The following is a 19,869-nucleotide window of genomic DNA, read 5'->3' as shown; positions in this document are numbered from 1 at the left end:
AATCTATCTTTCCCTTTCAACCACATTCTACTGCCTTCGCACCATAACCCCTGACACCCTTACTAATAAAGAACCTGTCAATTTCCACCTTAAAATATCCATTGACTTGGACACAGCAGCCATCTGTGGCAATGTATTTCACAGAGTCCCCACTGGCCGACAAAATAAATTCCTTCTCATCTCCTTTCTAAAGGTACGTCCTTTTATTATAAGGTATCACAAAATGCTGGAGTAACTCAGCAGGTTAGGCAGCATCTAGGAGAGAGGGAATGGGTGACGTTTCGGGTCAAGACCCTTCCTCAGACTGATGCCTGGGGGGCTGGACAAAGAAAGGATATAGGTGGAGACAGGAAGACAATGGGAGAACTGGGAAGGGTGAGGGGAAGAGAGGGACAGAGGAACTATCTAAAGTTGGAGAAGTCAATGTTCATACCGCTGGGCTGTAAGATGCCCAAGCGAAATATGAGGTGCTGTTCCTCCAATTTCCAGTGGGCCTCACTATGGCACTGGAGGAGACCCATGATAGAAAGGTCAGACTGGGAGTGGGAGGGGGAGTTGAAGTGCTCAGCCACCAGGAGATCAGGTTGGTTAAGGCGGACTGAGCGAAGGTGTTGAGCAAAACGATCGCCGAGCCTGCGTTTGGTCTCGCTGATGCAGAGAAGTTGACCTCTATTCAACTTCTATTCAACAAAAGGAGAAGAAGTTCTCCTTTTCTTCTAAGGCTATTTGCTGATGATGACAATGCCAGATTTTGAAATTTGCTAATCATCTAAAACAAGCTGTGATTGTAAGGAAAAAAATGTAAAGAGTGTTCAACGAGATATAAGTAAGCTAAGTGACAGGGTAATAGCCAAGTGAATGGACCACCCTTTCTTTATTCAGAGGGTGGTGAATCTGTGGAATTCATTGCCAGAGACAGCTGTGGAGGCCAAGTCAATGGATATTTTTAAGGCAGAGATTGACAGATTCTTGATTCGTAAGGGTGTCAGGGGTTATGGGGATAAGCCAGGAGAATGTGGTTGAGAGGGAAAGATAGATCAGCCATGATTAAATGGCAGAGTAGACTTCATAAGGTCACACGGTCACAAGGGATAGGAGAGGAATTCAGCCATTCGGCCCACCAAGTCTACTCCGCCATTCAATCATGGCTGATCTATCTCTCCCTCCTAACCCCATTCTCCTGCCATCTCCCCCCCCCCCCCCCCATAGCCTCTGATACCTGTACTAATCAAGGATTAGTTGAGAATGGTCATTCAAGAATGGTCTCCTGATGGGCCGAATGGCCTATTTCTGCTCCTAGAACATGAACTTATGAACCTGGCAGAAAGAATATAATGGAGAAAAATGTGAAGTCATCCACTTCACAAGTATTTTTAAATGTTGCCAAATTGGGAAGTGTTGATGTTCAATGGGATTGAGATGTCCTTGTATGAGAGTGTTTGTGTAAAGTTTTGGTCTCATTGATTTATAAATGAAACACTTGCTCTAGGGGTATTTCAACAAAGATTCACCAGAATGGAATGGAATGGAATACTTTATTATCACATGTGACAAGGCACAATGAAATTCTCAATGTGAATGGTTTCTATGGTAGGGGGTAAGCCAGAAGAAAATATATTGCGAAGATCTGTATTTTCTAGAGTTTAAAAGAATAAGAAGTGATCTTGTTGAATCTTTCAAAATTCTTACAGGCCCCACAGGGTAGATGAAAGGAGGGTGTTTCCCCTGCCTGAGGAGTCTAGAACTGGGGATTACACTCTTCTGAGTCTAGAACTGGGGATTGCAATGTCAAACTAAGGAGTAGGTTCTTGAGGACTTAGTCAAGAAAAACTATTTCAAGTTGATGGTGATGTATTTTTGGATTTCTCTACCCTTGAGGCTCTGGTGACTCAGTGATTGATTTCATTCAAAACAAAGATCAAAAAGTTTCGGGATATTAAGGAAATCAAGCGATATAGGAATAATGCAGGAACATGGAGCTGGATAGAAAATCAATCATGTTCTGAAGAAGGGTTTCGACCCGAAACGTCACCCATTCCTTCTCTCCAGAGATGCTGCCTGTCCTGCTGTGTTACTCCAGCATTTTGTGTCTATGTTCTTGATAAAGGCAGAGCAAGCTCAAAGCGGCAGGTGGCCTTTCCATGCTCTTCATTCTTTTTTCCTTATGATATGTCTGTCTGCTTCTCTCATTCTCTGCTCTTCTTAAATCACCTATTTACTGTACTGTCATCCTCTTCAACTTCTCCCATTTATGTTTTCCCCATTTACTGTATTTAAGATTTATATCTTCATAGTGCCCACCAAACATTTCCCTTTATTAAGGTTATCTCAATTTCTTGCATTTCGCATTCTCTTCCCACCAGTTTTCTATTGACTAGTAATTTCCGTCAATTGGAACATTTGAACCATTCTTTTATTCTCCCAGTTACTGCTTCTTGCCACCCTCTCTTGCATCTCCTCAAGACTGCTCCCTCTTCAGATAGATTAAGAAGTATACAACTTTTCCTATTGGGTAAACAAGCCCACTGTGAATCTACTGCTAAATGTGATTGATTGTGTGACAAGATTCAAAATAACCAGCTCCCGAACTGACAATGCGTCAGTGTATTCGCCCTTGAAATGTAGGTTGAATTTCTCTTGTAATAAAAAAAAAACTGCAGATGTTGATTTATACCAAAGATTGCCATAAAATGTTAGAGTAACTTAGTGGGTCAGGCAGCATCTCTGGAGAAAATGGATAGGTGACCCTTCATGACCTCAAACATCACCTATCCATTTTCTGCAGAGGTGTTGCCTGGCCCACTGTGTTTTTCCAGAATTTTGTGCCTCTGCTTGAATTTATCTTTTTCAATTGGGATGAAACAGGGGAATCGTTACCAATAACATGACAGATTGAATTTCGTCTTGGCATGAATCCCACAAAAACGGTAATTTAAATACATTTCTTGAAATTCTGTTGGCACAAGACAAGCAAAACAATTTTTCTGAGACAGGTTTATGAGCAGACACATTTCTCTGAAAACCTGCCATCATTATTGCATGAGGTTATATTTTAGCAGTCTGCACAGCCAGGTCCCTTGTATAATTAAGAACCAGCAGCTTCAATTTACACGTTCTATCCCTTGGCGGGGACAAAACAATCAGATAGCACTGATGCATTAAAATGCAAATTTGATAAATTTCTTTCCAAAATTATTATCCTGCTCTGTAGTATCTGATTAATTTGAGACGCATGTAGTAAGTCTCTTATACTTAAGGAGACTGTAGATATTTGGTTCCCAACATTGTCCACCATCTGGCCTCACATCTGTGTGCTTTCAAGTAATTGATAACAATTGATTTTTAGAATCACTCAACAGCACCGAATCCTTTTGGAATATGTGACCGTCAAAGTGGAAGAAGACACAGTAGATGACCTTCTGAGCTACCAAATCCAATGAATTTCTTTAATGTTTCCTCTGCCCAAAGGTCAGACGGAATAACCTGCGTGAAGGGTTCATGTGTTTTGATAGACTTGGTGTGTTAATGCTGTATTGGTGATGTTAGCAAGAATGGTGTCACATTTGGTAATTTTTTGTTTTGCCAGAATTGGTGTGTTAGTGTAGTTTTGGTGATGCTAGCAAGAATGGGGCCACATTTGATAATTTATAGCAGACTGCTGATGCCATGTTTGGTGATGTGCAGCAATGTGTTTTAATGTACAAGGACCCACAGTTTGGCAGTAGCCTAATGAAAGGGAATTTGTGTTTGACAAATTATTAGAGTGTGAAAATATAGACCAGAATGGATAGAGGGGAACTGGTGAATGTAATTTATATGGATATTCAATAGGCAACGGGAGCAGTGCCACAAAAAAAGGTTACCCACCAAGATATGATCTCATGGTACTAAAGGTAATATATCAGCATTGAGGGAGAATTGTCATTTTTAGGTTGACACCTTGTAACCAGTGGGATCCCACAGGCATCAGTGATATGACTATAGCTGGTTGCAAAATATGTTAGTGATGTAGAGGAAGGAAATGAATGTGCTGTAGCCAAATTTGCAGATGAAATAAAAGAGGAGGAGAGAGAAGGCAAGGAGTGAGGAGGATACAGATATTTGCAGCCAGATAAAAATTGGAAAATGCTGGGAACGCTCAGCAGATCATGTAGAATTTGTGGTGAGAGAAACAGTTAATGTTTCTGTCAGAGACCCTTTGTCAGAAGGGAGAAAGAAGTTAAAGTTGGAAAGTGAGTGGGGGAGAGATAGATCACATTGATAAATTTATTTCCAAAATTATTATCCTGCTCTGTCGTATCTGATTAAGTTGAGACGCATGTAGTAAGTCTCTTATATAATGGCGGGACTGTCGTATGTTGAAAGACTGGAGCGACTAGGCTTGTATACACTGGAATTTAGAAGGATGAGAGGAGATCTTATCGAAACGTATAAGATTATTAAGGGGTTGGACACGTTAGAGGCAGGAAACATGTTCCCAATGTTGGGGGAGTCCAGAACAAGGGGCCACAGTTTAAGAATAAGGGGTAGGCCATTTAGAACTGAGATGAGGAAAAACTTTTTCAGTAAGAGAGTTGTGAATCTGTGGAATTCTCTGCCTCAGAAGGCAGTGGGGGCCAATTCTCTGAATGCATTCAAGAGAGAGCTCGATAGAGCTCTTAAGGATAGTGGAGTCAGGGGGTATGGGGAGAAGGCAGGAACGGGGTACTGATTGAGAATGATCAGCCATGATCACATTGAATGGCGGTGCTGGCTCGAAGGGCCGAATGGCCTCCTCCTGCACCTATTGTCTACTGTCTATTGTCATTTTCCATTCCCTGTACATTTTCTGATGATTATGATCACTGGTGCCGTAATTGATGAGATGTAACAGTTCATTGGTGCCAGTTTTTTGTGAAGTGCAGCAGTGTATTCATGTCATGTTTGATAACGTGTAAGACTGCATTAATGTCAGGTTTGGGGATATGTACCACTGTTCTGATTCCTATTTTGTTGATGTGTCGCAATGTAGTTATGGTAGCTTTGAGGATGGCCTCATTGCAGCTTTAGTGATGGGGAGCAACATGCTGAGGTCAAGTTTGGTGATGTGCAGCAGTGTGCTGATGCCAACTTTGATAATGCATGGCAGTGCATTGATTCTTGGTTTGATAATGTGCAGCATAATGCCAGTGCCAGGTTTGATGATGTGTAGCTGTCTGCTGATGCCTGCTTTTATGATAAGTAGCAATATATTCCTGCCACTGTTTTATGATATTTATGTTCATTAATGCTCAGTTTGGTGATGTGTAGTAATGAAGTTATGCCAGCTTTGTTAGGTATAGCTTTGTACTCATTCCAGATTCAGTATACATCTAGTAGTGCATGGATGTCAGGTTTGAAAATGTATAGGTAAGTGCTGATGTCAGTGTTGCTGTTGTGTAGCAGTGTATTGGTGCCAGATTTGGTAATAGGCACCAGACTGCTGGCACCAGGTTTAATGAAGTGCCATTGTGCATTGATGTCAGATCTGGTTTTTTTTGTATGGCAATGTGCTGATCCCAGCTTTGGTGATGCTTGTCAATATGTTGCTGGCATGTTTGGTGATATGTAGCAGCAGAATCCTGTCAGGTTGGAGATCCATGGCAGTGTATTGGTGCCAGAATGGTGCGAAATAGTAATGCATTTACACCAGTTTTCATTGTGTGTAGCAGAATTGTGATGCCATGTTTGATAGGGATTAGCAGTGCATTAAGTATTGTTTAATAATGCAGGACAATGCATCGAATGCCTGGCTGGTGCTGCATAATAATGATCTGCCTCCTCTTCCAGTGAGGTGCATAAGTATACTTATGCCAGGCTAATTAATATGTGACAGAGTATTGATGTGATGCAGTACATAAATGCCAGATTCAGGAATGTGCAGCAGTGCGTTCATGCCATGTTTGATAATGTAGAGCAGTGTGTTGATATGTTGGGTTGTGTTGTGGAAGATTGGTGGCAGGTATGGTCGTATATAGTAGACTGCTGGTGCCATATTTTCTTGAGTTTAGCAATGCACTAATGCCATATTTGATAGGAAAAACTGCAGTTAATTTCTGCCAGATTTCAAATGCTAACTCAGATCATGTAAGGCAAATTTAATTTCAAAACAAAGTGCAGGTACATTGACTCATGGATCTGGTAGGTTCAAGAATGTCTTTTTTCAGATACATCTCAGCTTAAGATCAAATAATAGTCTTATTTACAATATTGGCTAAGTTAAAGAATTATAATATTAAGACTTTCAGAAAGTCTCAGTAATTATAGACAATAGACAATAGACAATAGGTGCAGGAGTAGGCCATTCAGCCCTTCGAGCCAGCACCGCCATTCAATGCGATCATGGCTGATCACTCTCAATCAGTACCCCGTTCCTGCCTTCTCCCCATATCCCCTCACTCCGCTATCCTTAAGAGCTCTATCCAGCTCTCTCTTGAAAGCATCCAACGAACTGGCCTCCACTGCCTTCTGAGGCAGAGAATTCCACAACTTCACCACCCTCTGACTGAAAAAGTTCTTCCTCATCTCCGTTCTAAATGGCCTAGTAATAAATTCTTTATAAACATTGCAGGTTTCTGGATTTTTTTAATGAAGTAATGCCAGATATGAACTAAAAATAAAGTTTATACAGCAGCGATTTTGCTGCAAAATCAAAGGAAAAAAACACTCCCTTCACTGAGAAGAACTGAATAAGTCAAGTCAAGTCAAATTTATTTGTCACATACACATACTCAATGTGCAGTGAAATGAAAGTGGCAATGCCAGCGGGTTGTGCACAAAAAGAATTACACTTACAGCATATAAATAAAGTTAATAAGTTACTAAACATAGCACAAAAAGTGTCGACAAAAATTTAGTCTCTGGGGTTATAAAAGTTGACAGTCCTGATGGCCTGTGGGAAGAAGCTCCGTCTCATCCTCTCCGTTTTCACAGCGTGACAGTGGAGGCGTTTGCCTGATCGTAGCATCTGGAACAGTCCGTTACTGGGGTGGCAGGGGTCCCTCATGATCTTGCTTGCTCTGGATCTGCACCTCCTGATGTATAGGTCCTGCAGGGGGACGAGTGTAGTTCCCATGGTGCGTTCTGCCGAACGCACTACTCTCTGCAGGGCCATCCTTTCCTGGGCAGAGCTGTTCCCAAACCAGACTGTAATGTTGCCGGACAGGATGCTCTCTACAGCCCCAGAATAGAAGCAATGAAGGATCCTCAGCGACACTCTGAATTTCCTCAGTTGTCTAAGGTGGTAAAGGCGCTGCTTAGCCTTACCCACCAGTGCGGCAATGTGCGTTGCCCACGTCAGATCCTCTGCGATGCGGACTCCCAAGTATTTGAAACTGCTCACCCTATCCACAATAGACCCATTTATCTCCAGTGGCGTGTACATCCTTGGATGTTTAGCCCTTCTGAAGTCCACAATCAGCTCCTTTGTTTTAGTGACATTCAAGAGGAGGCTATTGTCCTGACACCAGAGTGCCAGATCAGCCACCTCCTCCCGGTAGGTCTTCTCATCGTTGTTGGAGATCCGGCCCACCACCACAGTGTCATCACCAAACTTGATGATGGAGTTTGAGCTGAACCTGGCCCCACAGTCATGTGTGTACAGGGAGTACAGTAGGGGGCTAAGGACGCAGCCCTGGGGGGATCCTATGTTCAGGGTGAGGGAGCTAGATGTGTGTTCCCCCATCCTGACCACTTGGGGCCTGGCAGTGAGAAAGTCCAGGACCCAGGCACACAGAGGGGTGCTAAGCCCCAGTTCCAGCAGCTTCTCAACCAGTCTGCTGGGGACTATTGTGTTGAATGCTGAACTAAAGTCAATGAACAGCATCCTCACATAGCCCCCCTGGCTGTCCAGATGAGAGAGAGCGGTGTGTAGAACCTGGGAGACCGCATCATCCATGGACCTGTTCGGACGGTATGCGAACTGTAGTGGGTCCATGTTGCGAGGAAGGAGGGCGCAGATGTGCTTCTTGACTAGCCTCTCAAAGCATTTCATGACAACCGAGGTGAGGGCCACCGGTCGGTAGTCATTCAAACACGCTGGAGAGGCATTCTTTGGCACCGGTACAATGATGGATCTTTTGAAGCATGCAGGGACCACGGACTTTGCCAAGGAGAGGTTGAATATTGTGGTGAGCACTGGAGCAAGCTGAGTAGCACAAGACTTTAGTACTCGCCCAGATATACCATCTGGGCCTCCAGCTTTCCTCGTGTTCACACGCGTCAGAGCCCACCTCACCTCATGCTCGGACACCGAGAATGTGTGCACATCCCCGGCGGTGGATCCCCCTCCAGCCTTGCTAGCCAGCGCCCCTTCGGTGCTGTTTTTAGACGGCGAGCTGGTGGTGTTACCCGTCTCAAACCGTGCGTAAAAAGAGTTCAGGTCATCAGCTAAGGAGGAGCCGGCACTTCCGGTTGAGGGGGTGCTGGACCTGTAGCTAGTTATAGTCCGTAGCCCCTGCCAAAGGCGCCTGGTGTCCTGCTGCTCCATCTGTGACTCCATCTTGTCCCGGTACCTCTTTTTTGCATCCTTCACTGCCCTTCGCAGTCGGTAGGACTCTCCCTTGTAGTCGTCCATGTTGCCGGATGCCAGGCCGGAGTTGTAAGCAGCGGTGCGAGCATTCAAGGCCACGCGAATAGACCTGTCCACCCAGGGTTTTTGGTTAGGGAAGATACTGACCCTTACAGTGGGGATGATGGTATCGGCTATTGTGGCAATGAAGTCCGTAACCGCTTCCGCAAACTCATTTACGTCTCTGGAACTTGCTTGGAACATGTTCCAGTCGACTTCGCTCAGTGCATCCTGCAGCATGGCCTCTGAATGGTCAGCCCACCGCTTTACGTCCCTCGTCACTGTCGCTTCCCGTACTATCCGTTGTTTGTACTCCGGCAGCAGGAAAATGGCAGCGTGGTCAGATTTCCCAAAAGGAGGGAGAGAAACGGCCTTGTAGCCTTTCCTGAACGGCGTGTAGCAGTGGTCCAAAGTTCTTTCCCCCCTGGTGACACACGTGATGTGTTGGTAGAAGTTGGGCATGACCTTTTTGAGATTTCCCCTATTGAAGTCTCCAGCCACCAGCACAGCCGCATCAGGGTTCTTGTTTTGGTGTTGACACAACAAATCGTGTAGGGTCGACAGTGCCACGTCGGTGTCCGCATGCGGTGGGATATAGACGGCTGTGATGATCACCGAGCTGAACTCCCGGGGTAGGTAGAATGGTCGGCATAAGATAGTTAGATGTTCCAGGTCCGGCGAGCAGGAACGAGAAAGTTTAAACGATGCTTCAAAATAGGAAGTTTACATGCTCTATGTAATTGAGTACGGATTGATCTTGCAGCAATGGGTATAGAAATCCATTCTCCTCACATCTATTGTCACAAATTCTTAATTTATCTTTTTAGTTAGATAGTGGCTCATAGAGCTATGTTTACCTGTTTGATGTCTGATTTAAATTAGAAGGAAAGATGGACTGATGCAATGTGATGGATCCATTAGTGTATGTGCAGTTTATAAATTGGTGGTAATAACCTTTAACATTGTTTATTGTTTGTGGAGAGAAGAGTGCCACAAATATCTTGCATCATTTCTGTGTCTTGGTGGCAGTTTATCAATGGAACATTGCATTTTAATGCTACATTACATCACTACATATAGATCTTGTGTTCCGCACAATTTACACAGTTTACTATCAACAGTTCAGCTGAAGATAATTTGTGAAATTCATTTGTAAACACTCCTCTGGACTCCTATCCCAGGTTGTACAGTTTCACTGGAATTCACACGTAAACATAACACGTAAAGTAACACGTAAGCTAAAGGCCTGGAAATTATTTCTCATAGCACCATGTTTATGTGCATCACAAAATTAATCTTATAAAAATCCTAATTGCTAAATGTGATTGGCACTTACTTTGTGAATTGCAAATCTAGAGAAATTGTTGCCAGGTCCCCTGTTTTGTTTTAATCATTTGGGGGGGGGGGGTAGGTCGATATCACTGGCAAAGCCAATGTCTACTCTCCATCCCTACTTGCAGTTGAGAAGATGGCGGTGAGCAACTTTCTTGAACTCCAGCAGTCCTGGTTGTAAAGGTGTTAACACAATGCATTTGCGCAGGTTATTGTAGGTCTTAGACCCACAGATAATGATGGAACGATGATGTATTTCCAAAACCGGTTGCTGTGCAATTTAGAGAGAAACTCACAGGTAGTGATGTTCCTTAGTACCTGTTTTTTCTCTTCTTGTTGCTTGGGATTGCAGACTGGGAAAATGCCGTCAAAGTAGCCTTGGCAAGGGACTGCAGTACAATTCGTTGATGATACAAAGCTATGATGTACCAATGCTGTAAATAATGACTGCTCATGGTGGTAAATAGGGTCACGATTGGATGCTCTTTACACCGAATGGTGTAAAGGAGGGAGAGAGAAAACGGGTAATTATAGACCAGTTAGTCTGACATCAGTGGTGGGGAAGATGCTGGAGTCAAAAAAGACGAAATTGCTGAGCATTTGGATAGCAGTAACAGGATCATTCCGAGTCAGCATGGAATGCTGACGAAGGGGAAATCATGCTCGACAAATCTACTGGAATTTTTTGAGGATGTAACTAGGAAAATTGACAGGGGAGAGTCAGTGGATGTGGTGTACCTCGACTTTCAGAAAGCCTTCGACAAGGTCCCACATAGGAGATTAGTGGGCAAAATTAGAGCACATGGTATTGGGGGAAGGGTACTGACATGGATAGAAAATTGGTTGACAGACAGAAAGCAAAGAGTGGGGGTAAATGGGTCCCTTTCGGAATGGCAGGCAGTGACCAGTGGGGTACCGCAAGGTTCGGTGCTGGGACCCCAGCTATTTACGATATACATTAATGACTTAGATGAAGGGATTAAAAGTACCATTAGCAAATTTGCAGATGATACTAAGCTGGGGGGTAGTGTGAATTGTGAGGAAGATGCAATAAGGCTGCAGGGTGACTTGGACAGGTTGTGTGAGTGGGCGGATACATGGCAGATGCAGTGTGAGGTTATTCACTTTGGAAGTAAGAATAGAAAGGCAGATTATTATCTGAATGGTGTCAAGTTAGGAAGAGGGGATGTTCAACGAGATCTGTGTGTCCTAGTGCATCAGTCACTGAAAGGAAGCATGCAGGTACAGCAGGCAGTGAAGAAAGCCAATGGAATGTTGGCCTTCATAACAAGAGGAGTTGAGTATAGGAGCAAAGAGGTCCTTCTACAGTTGTACCGGGCCCTGGTGAGACCGCACCTGGAGTACTGTGTGCAGTTTTGGTCTCCAAATTTGAGGAAGGATATTCTTGCTATTGAGGGCGTGCAGCGTAGGTTCACTAGGTTAATTCCCGGAATGGCGGGACTGTCGTATGTTGAAAGGCTGGAGCAATTAGGCTTGTATACACTGGAATTTAGAAGGATGAGGGGGGATCTTATTGAAACATATAAGATAATTAGGGGATTGGACACATTAGAGGCAGGAAACATGTTCCCAATGTTGGGGGAGTCCAGAACAAGGGGCCACAGTTTAAGAATAAGGGGTAGGCCATTTAGAACGGAGATGAGGAAGAACTTTTTCAGTCAGAGAGTGGTGAAGGTGTGGAATTCTCTGCCTCAGAAGGCAGTGGAGGCCAGTTCGTTGGATGCTCTCAAGAGAGAGCTGGATAGAGCTCTTAAGGATAGCGGAGTGAGTGGGTATGGGGAGAAGGCAGGAACGGGGTACTGATTGAGAGTGATCAGCCATGATCGCATTGAATGGCGGTGCTGGCTCGAAGGGCTGAATGGCCTACTCCTGCACCTATTGTCTATTGTCTATTGTCTATAGTATTTCAGCACCTTTGTGATTTGTGCCTCGTAGATGTTAGAAAGACATCAGGTATTGGAGATCTTGTTGCTCACCACAAAATCGCCAACTTCTGATTTGCCCTTTAAAACTGATGTGAGAAGAATTTTTTTCACCCAGAGAGTTGTGAATTTGTGGAATTCTCTGCCACTGAAGGCAATGGAGGCCAATTCACTGGATGAATTTAAAGGAGAGTTTGATAGAGCTCTATGGGCTAGTGGAATCAAGGGATATGGGGAGAAGGCAGGCACAGGTTACTGATTGTGAATGATGAGCATTAATCACAATGATAGGCGGTGCTGGCTCAAAGGGCAAAATGGCCTCCTCCTGCACCTATTTTCTATGTTTCTATGTTTCTATGACCACAGCTTTTTATGTTGCTAGTCCAATTGTTCCTTGTCAATGTTGATCTAGTTATTGATAGTGGATGCTACAGAATAAAGGGATCTGAGTGTGCATGTGCCTGAGGCACACATGTTAGAATGCAGGTGCAGTGAGTGAACAGGAAGGCAAATTGAACATTATCCTTTATTGCAAAGAGGATGGAGTACGAATGCAGGGAATCTTAGTGCAACCATACACTAGTGAGGTTATACCTGGAGTATAGCAGGCAATATTGGAAGGATTTTTTTGTAGCAGACACAAGTCAGAGAAGATTCTGCAGGTTGATTCGTGGGGAGAAGATGTTAACTTATGAGGAAAGGTTGAAGTGGTTGGACATTTGCTCATTGGAATTTAGAACTGGAGAGTATCATCTCAAAATATAATATTCTGAGAGAGTTTAACGGACTAGAAGCTACGCGGATGTCTCTCTCACGGGGGAATCTAAAGATGGTGGGTATAGTTTCAGAATACAGGGCCACCCATTTGACATCATGGGAAGAAGGTGGGCATGAACAAAGTGCTTGACTGTTTTTAAACGCAATTCTGCCCATGGGTTCGACATGCGTTGTGACTGCTGTAAACAGATGTTTTCCAGACCTGGGAGCTCTCATTTATGTTGTGAAGGTTTCAAACATGAGTTCCGTGATGCACATCCGACTCTGGGAAAACATGGGAACAGTAATGTGGATCCTAACTAAATGGTGGAATCTCATCTGAAAATTATTACAGTACTGTGTTATATCTATAGTGGTTTGCTTAGTGTAAAAAAACGCACTATGTGATTCACTTCTCATGGAAGCAAGGATAGTTTATGGGAAAGTAGAAGCTCAGGATAAAGAACATAATTTGAAGTCAATTCACTTTGCAGAAAAACTAAATATTTACACTTTTATTTGCAGCATTTTGCGGTTGTAATTGAATATATCCCGATGTTGGGAGCAGATTACATTGGAAGCTTGAGACAGATGTTTGCACTGGCATGTAAATCCTTTGTATTTTGTATGCATTAGTGTAAAACTGCTAATTGCTTTAAAGCGTATGATGCCCGATCAAATAATTCCCACCTGCACATTATACCGTTAATATAACATTGTAGTCATTGTAGACGGATTCCTTGAACATTATTGACTGAATCCTGCGTCGCTGGGAATCCGGAATCCTGGTTTTCTCAGGAGCCAGTTTTTACCTTGCAGTTCACATTGAAACGCTGCTGTCTTCAAGAGTATTGAAAGGATACAGTGCACAAAATTCCAAAACTCTTTCATTGTCTTTATACTTTATGATGGATTTTTAAAGCTCTGTAAATAATTGGGGCCTCGAGGGAAAGATGCAGCATTTGCTTGGGTGATTTAATCGGGGAAGGGAAGGAAAAGGGAAATTCTGGAAATGTCCCTGCCAAGGCAATAGAATAAACCCCCTCAGTGGCAAGCCCCGAGGATCAGGGCTGATGGTCCTTATGGTTGCCTTGAACCCAGTGTTGTGAAAAGGTGTGCGGTGTAAAGTGGACAGCGCTGCGAACGCTGCCTGCATGTACTGCGTGCTCCACGAGCAAGGACATGTCAGGCAGGGTGCACCGTTACAAGCAGACCTTGGGAGCACAGAGCTGAGGAGGATCTGCTCAACTGGAAGGCACTCCTCGAGCATCCATTTTTTTTTTTTAAACAAAAAAAAATCCCCTGTCTGCTCACGGTTCCTGTGTCGGCAGGGCATTAAATGATGCAAAATGTGTTCGGACATGACAAGGGCAGAATACGGTGAGAAGCAGCTCTTTGAGCAGTTGTGGAGAGGAGCGTTGCGAACAGTGGCCGTTCCAAGGCCACTGGAGAGCATTGGTTCCAGAAACCCCGCCAGCTCATATGATACCAGGTTAGTGGCGCACGGCATGTTTCATTGTTTAACCGCACAGCCATCGCCATACCTGAGACTGCTCCCCTATTTTCGAAAATTGACGTCGGTGACTTTCCAGCCGTGGAGAATTAAAATGCTGTGGTTGATGCTCATTTTCCTTGTATGTAAAATGGATGCTTTTTGTTTTCAGTGCTCCGCTGTCTATTTCGCTACAGCGCTACCCAGAGCATCCTTATCCCGGGTCAGTATCCAGAAACACCACTGTCCCCATTATTCAATATTATCAACAGAATTAAATTGAGATTTGCATCGCTGAATTATCTTTGCTGAGGGTTGTGTAAAACGTTACCTGGTTACCTCCTCTCATCCTTTCCCACCCAAACCATCCTCTCACCAGGTGGGATGGATGTTACCATTGAAGACTATGGAAGTCTATCAAGGAAGCCGGTCTTGACCTCCGTGTGACGGGGACAGGTATTAGGAAGCTTGAGAACAGGCCAGTTTCCCACTGTGGTACAGTACACATTGCAACAAGTGTGTCTTAGGATCCTGTGTTGCGGAAATACAATCTTAAAAATACACTGCGAAAACCGACACGAAGTGCTGTAGTAACTCAGCGGGTCAGGCAGCATCTCTGGAGAACATGGATAGGTGACGTTTCGGGTCGGGATCCTTCTTCTGAATTCACCCCATCTATAATCTCCAGAGACGCTGTCTTACCCGACGAGTTACTCCAGCACTCTGTGCCTTTTTGGGTAAACCAGCATCTGCAGTTCTTTGTTTCTACAGTAAACTGAGAAAAAAAATGTCTTTCAATGAACGTCAAGTGGTATCTATCAATCACAATAGGATGTTATATATCACAATAGGATGTTGTAAGACTGGTGTAATTTCTTGTAGTCGGTATGAATTTCATATTTTCACATGCACATTGGGCCTCTGAATTGATCCTAGGTTTGAAATGTATTCTTTAGAATCAATATATATATATATATTACCGCATTGATGAATCTCAGTCATCGCTTTCATGTCATTGTGGAATCAGATGTTCCAATCAAATATCCAAGTCACGGACGTGACTGTTACTATAAGTGGAAAGTCTATGAGGCATTCAGTAACCACATATGTGAAAATAGTAATTAAACTGCCCACGCATGCATATATTTACCTCATTAAATACACCCTTTAATCAAGGGCAGAACAAATCACTTGTAAAGCAACATCATCTATTTCTCTCCCAAAACATACCCTGTTACAAAATGAGGTGAAAGGGATTTAAAACCCTTAATTGAACTATATGTGTAGCATTGGCTTAAGCAAGTCAAGTCAACAATTTATCCCCTGCAAAGACACCATCCCCTGTTCTCAATTTCTCTGCCGCAAATGCTCCCTAAATGAGGGTTTCCGTTCTAGGATATTCTAGTAAACGTGTTCCCCCCCCCCCCCCCCCCCCCCCTGCTGATAGATGAATTCCTTCCCCACATCTCCTCTGTGTCCTGCAGTTTTGTTCTCGCTTCCCCAATCCAGATGAACAAGGATAGAGCTCCCTTGGTCCCCATCTTTCATCCCACCAGCCGTCGCATCCAACACATCATCATCCGACATTTCCGCCATCTTCAATGTGATCCCACCACTAGTTTCATCTTCCCATTCCCACCCCTTTCCACCTTCTGCAGAGAATGCTCCCTTCACTCATCCTTTCCCACCCAAACCATCCTCTCACCAGGTACATTCCCCTGCACCATACGAGATGTAACAATTGTCCCTATAGCTCCTCCCACACCTCAGGGACTCTAGCACTCTTTCCAGGTGAGACAGTGGTTCATGAGCACCTCGTCTAACCTCATAGAAACATAGAAAATAGGTGCAGGAGTAGGCCATTTGGCCCTTCGAGCCTGCACCGCCATTCAATATGATCATGGCTGATCATCCAACTCAGTATCCCGTACCTGCCTTCTCTCCATACCCCCTGCGATCTATTGCATACAGTGTTTCCGATATGGTCTCCTGTACATTGGTGAGACCAAGTGTAGAGTCGGCAACAGTTTCGCCGGACACTTGCATTCAGGACCTTGGGGGTCTCCAATTTGCTAACCATTTTAACTCCCTTTCCAATTTCCAGACTGACCTTTCTGTCCTGGGTCCCTCCATTCCTAGAGTGCGGCCACATTCAAACTGGAGGAACAGTGGCGCAACGGTAGAGTTGCCGCCTTACAGCGCCAGAGGCACAGGTTCAATCCTGACTACGGGTGCTGTCTGTATGGAGTTTTGTACATTCTCCCTGTAACTGCATGGTTCTCTGTGTGAATCAGCACCTGCACTTCCTTGTATCCCCATTTAAGAATGCATTCCAACTTGCAAACAATTTGGGTTACGAACAGATTTTGGGAACAGAATCCTGCCGCAAACTCTGAAGGACCTGTAATTGGCTGAGAAGCTCCTCAGGTAGTTGTTGGGAAAGGTTGCCTGATGAAACCAAATGTTATTCATTTCAAAATGGGAGCATCGATGCATTACTATTGTCCATGGTTCTCAAGGAAACTAAAACAAAATGGTAACTTGGGCCTCTAATCCTTCTCCTCTCAGTTGGTGCCAGCCAGTGGGAAATGGGGACATTGAGAGTAGAGGATGAATTCCTTGCAAGAGTCAGGATGAGAGGAGGCGCATCAAGATACCTGTGGGAGTCAATGGGTTTGTAACAGATGTCAGTTGAAAGTCAGTCCCCTGTGATGGAGACAGAGATCAAGCAAGGGGTGAGAGGTTGTCAGAGATAGTCCAAGTGAATTTGAGGGCAGGGTTGAAGTTAGAGGTAAAGTTGATGAAATCAACGAGTTCTGCACGGGTGCAGGAGGCAGCCCTGATGCAGTCGTCGATGTAGCGGAGAAAGAATTGGGGGATGGTGCCGGCGTACATTTGAAACAAGGTCAATTCAATGAAACTAATAAAAAGGCAGCCGTAGCTGGGCCCCACGTGTTTCCTCATGGCTACACCTATCATTTGAAGAAAGTAAGAGAAGTCAAAAGAACAGTTGGTGAGGGTGAAGATGTTCCACCAGGTAGAGGAGAGTGATATTAGAGGGGAACTGATAGCATCTCTGTTCAAGGAAGGATGGGAGAGCTCCTGAGACCTTTCTGGTTGGGAGTGAAGGTGTGAAGGGACTGGACGTCCATGTTAAAGATAAGGCAATGGGGGCCTAGGAATTGAATGTTGTTGAAGAGCACGCAAAGCATCTCAGATGTAGGTCGAAAGGGACTCGACAAGGGAGGACAAGATAGAATCGAGTTATGTGGAGATGAGTTTAGTGGAGCACGAGCAAAGAGAAACAATCGGCCTGCCTGTCCTATCATGAACTTGAGGAACTGAATTAACTATTGATGATAGACACAAAATGCTGGAGTAACTCAGCGGGATAGGCAGCATCTCTGGAGAGAAGGAATGGGTGACGTTCAAGCATTATAATACCAACTTGCTGCTGTACATCCATCTTAATTTTGCTTTCAGTGGAATATAATGAAACCAATTATTAAACAGCTGATACTTTTGATCCTATCTGGGGCTGGCAATTATTTTCTTCATGATGGATCCCAAGCTAACCATTTAATGAATAAGTGGATATTACCACCAGTTTGCCTTAGTGAGGTGAAAGCACTATTTAATAATAAGTTGATGAACATTCTGCATTGACTGCTGAGGGTATATTGCTGCTGGGTGTAATTATCTGACAGATGAATAAGATCCTGGAGTCATGATCAAGTTTCAGACCCATTTTAAACTTTATAACCTTCTGACTGTTGCATTTGTACAAAATGCAATCATCTTCATTCTGAAATACTTCGCCTTTCAAAACTTTGCATTTTGATTTCATGAGTCCCAGCAGATGGTAGTTGTTAATTGGAATGAAGATGAAGTTTGGCACAGAGGAGGTGCTGCACAGATTGATGTACTTTCCACCCTGACTGCAGTGGTTAAGAAGCTGCCATTTGGCAGTGGAGAGAGTGCAGATAGGTAAATGCCAGGTCATGAAGCATATCTCATCCCCAATCTTGCCTCTGTGGAACTATGATTTTTCTTCTTTGTTATATAAAGAGTGGTGTTTCTATGTTCTTCTCGACAACTGATATGCAAGGAGATTAAATCTTGGAGCCATAGAGTTTTGAAAGGATGATTGAAATGACTGCAATATTTGATAGTAGATATTGCGGAATTGTTTCCATGAGTGGGGAATCCAGAACTAGCAATTCAGAATTTTGAGCATGGATTTTCAAGGGAATATTAGGAAATGCTCCTTCATATTTGTAGGAAGGAACTGCAGATGCTATACACTGAAGATAGATACAAAATGCTGGAGTAACTCAGCAGGACAGGGCAGCATCTCTGGAGAGAAAGAATGGTGATATTTAAGGTCGAGACCCTTCTTCATACTCTTCTTCAGACTTCAGACTGAAGAAGGATCTCGATCCGAAATGTCACCCTTTCCTTCTCTCCAGAGATGCTGCCTGTCCCACTGAGTTACTCTAGTACTCCTTTATAGACAGGGTAATGAAAATTTGGAATAGCTTTCACCCCCAAAAGGTTGAAATGAAAACTTGCAAACATTCTTAATGGCAAAAATTAATAATTTAACATATTTATGTTAAGATCACTTAACATAAAGATCAGTTGTGATATTATTGATTTTTAAAATTAATATTATGGCATTTCAAGATTGCTGGTAAGGGCAGTATTTATTGCGAATTTTAATTTACATGAACATGTCTCGTTCACCAAAGTCTTAAGGGAAGGAAATTAGCCATCCCGACTGAGAATAACCAGACCTGGTCATCTGTTAATCCAGACTCTCACCAATGAGGTTTACTCTTAACTGCCTCCACAATTCAATTAGTAGTGGCCAGTAAATGCTGCAATTGATAGCAAAGTCCATATTGTTTGCAGTGTTTGTGGAAATCCAAAGTTACAGATTACATAACAATTAAGTCATGTTGATAATATTTCCAAATCGGGATCATGTGTTACTTGGAAGAGAGCCAGTAGGTGGCAGCGCTCCCATGCACCTGCTACTCTTGTACTTCTTGGAGGTAGTCAGGTGTTTGGGAGTTACTGTGAGATGAGCCGAGGCAATTATAACTGCAATGCATTTTATAATGGTGAATGGATAAAGGTTTTGGTTGGTGGATTGGGTGCCAACTGAGCAATTTTCCAAATGGCATTGAACTTCCAGTGTGTTGGGCAAGTGGCAATATCTAGCCAAGTGGAGGATTATTCCAACACCCGCTGTCTTTTAAATGCTTGGGAATATCCTGCGATGACTCTCAAAGAAGATTACTAGACTGTGACCGACATTGGTAGCCACGGTATTTAATTGGTAAATCCAGCTGAGAGTCTGATCAAAGGTGACCCCAGGATGTGGATGGCTGGGGAATTTGGTAATGCCATTGCCATTGAATGCGCAAAGGAGCTGATTAGGCTCTCTCTTGTTGGAAATGGTCATTACCTGATATTTGTGTGATGTAGATTTTGCTTGCCAATTGTCAAATGTGTATGAATGGTGGATTAAGGCATTGTGAGAGTTTATTTTTTGAACGGTTGAACATTGTACAACCATCTGCAAACAGGTCTCATTCTGACCTTTAGTTAGTCATCTGAAATGCCAGAGGTTGTGGTAAACCTTTTCATCCTAGGCGTTAAGCTGACAGTAATATTTATTCGGAATTACAACCTACAAAAGTTTAAATAATGAATCCATGATAAAAATGTTGGGACATTCAAATGAAAATCTG

At 43.6% G+C, this 19,869-nt stretch overlaps 1 protein-coding gene across 9 annotated transcripts in view; it reads left to right on the top strand.

The window, feature by feature from the left end:
* Positions 1-19,869, top strand: part of srrm3 (serine/arginine repetitive matrix 3) — a 183,664-nt gene that overhangs the window by 88,728 nt on the left and 75,067 nt on the right. The window contains exon 1 of one of the 9 annotated variants that reach the window (XM_078422708.1): positions 3,849-3,893. The exons of 7 other annotated variants lie outside the window; for them this stretch is intronic. Coding sequence is in view for 1 of the 2 variants with exons in the window: in XM_078422707.1 (XP_078278833.1) it covers positions 13,968-14,110 (143 nt within the window). In the remaining variant the exon portion in view is untranslated. Of the gene's footprint in view, positions 1-3,848; positions 3,894-13,457; positions 14,111-19,869 lie in introns of those variants that run through there. One more of the 9 variants, XM_078422707.1, reaches the window with a different exon arrangement.

Source organism: Rhinoraja longicauda, chromosome 26 (assembly GCF_053455715.1).
Source record: "Rhinoraja longicauda isolate Sanriku21f chromosome 26, sRhiLon1.1, whole genome shotgun sequence".
In the NCBI taxonomy this organism is placed as follows: domain Eukaryota; kingdom Metazoa; phylum Chordata; class Chondrichthyes; order Rajiformes; family Arhynchobatidae; genus Rhinoraja; species Rhinoraja longicauda.
Note: the sequence above shows the minus strand (reverse complement) of the source record. Positions and strands in the feature narration are given on the sequence as shown.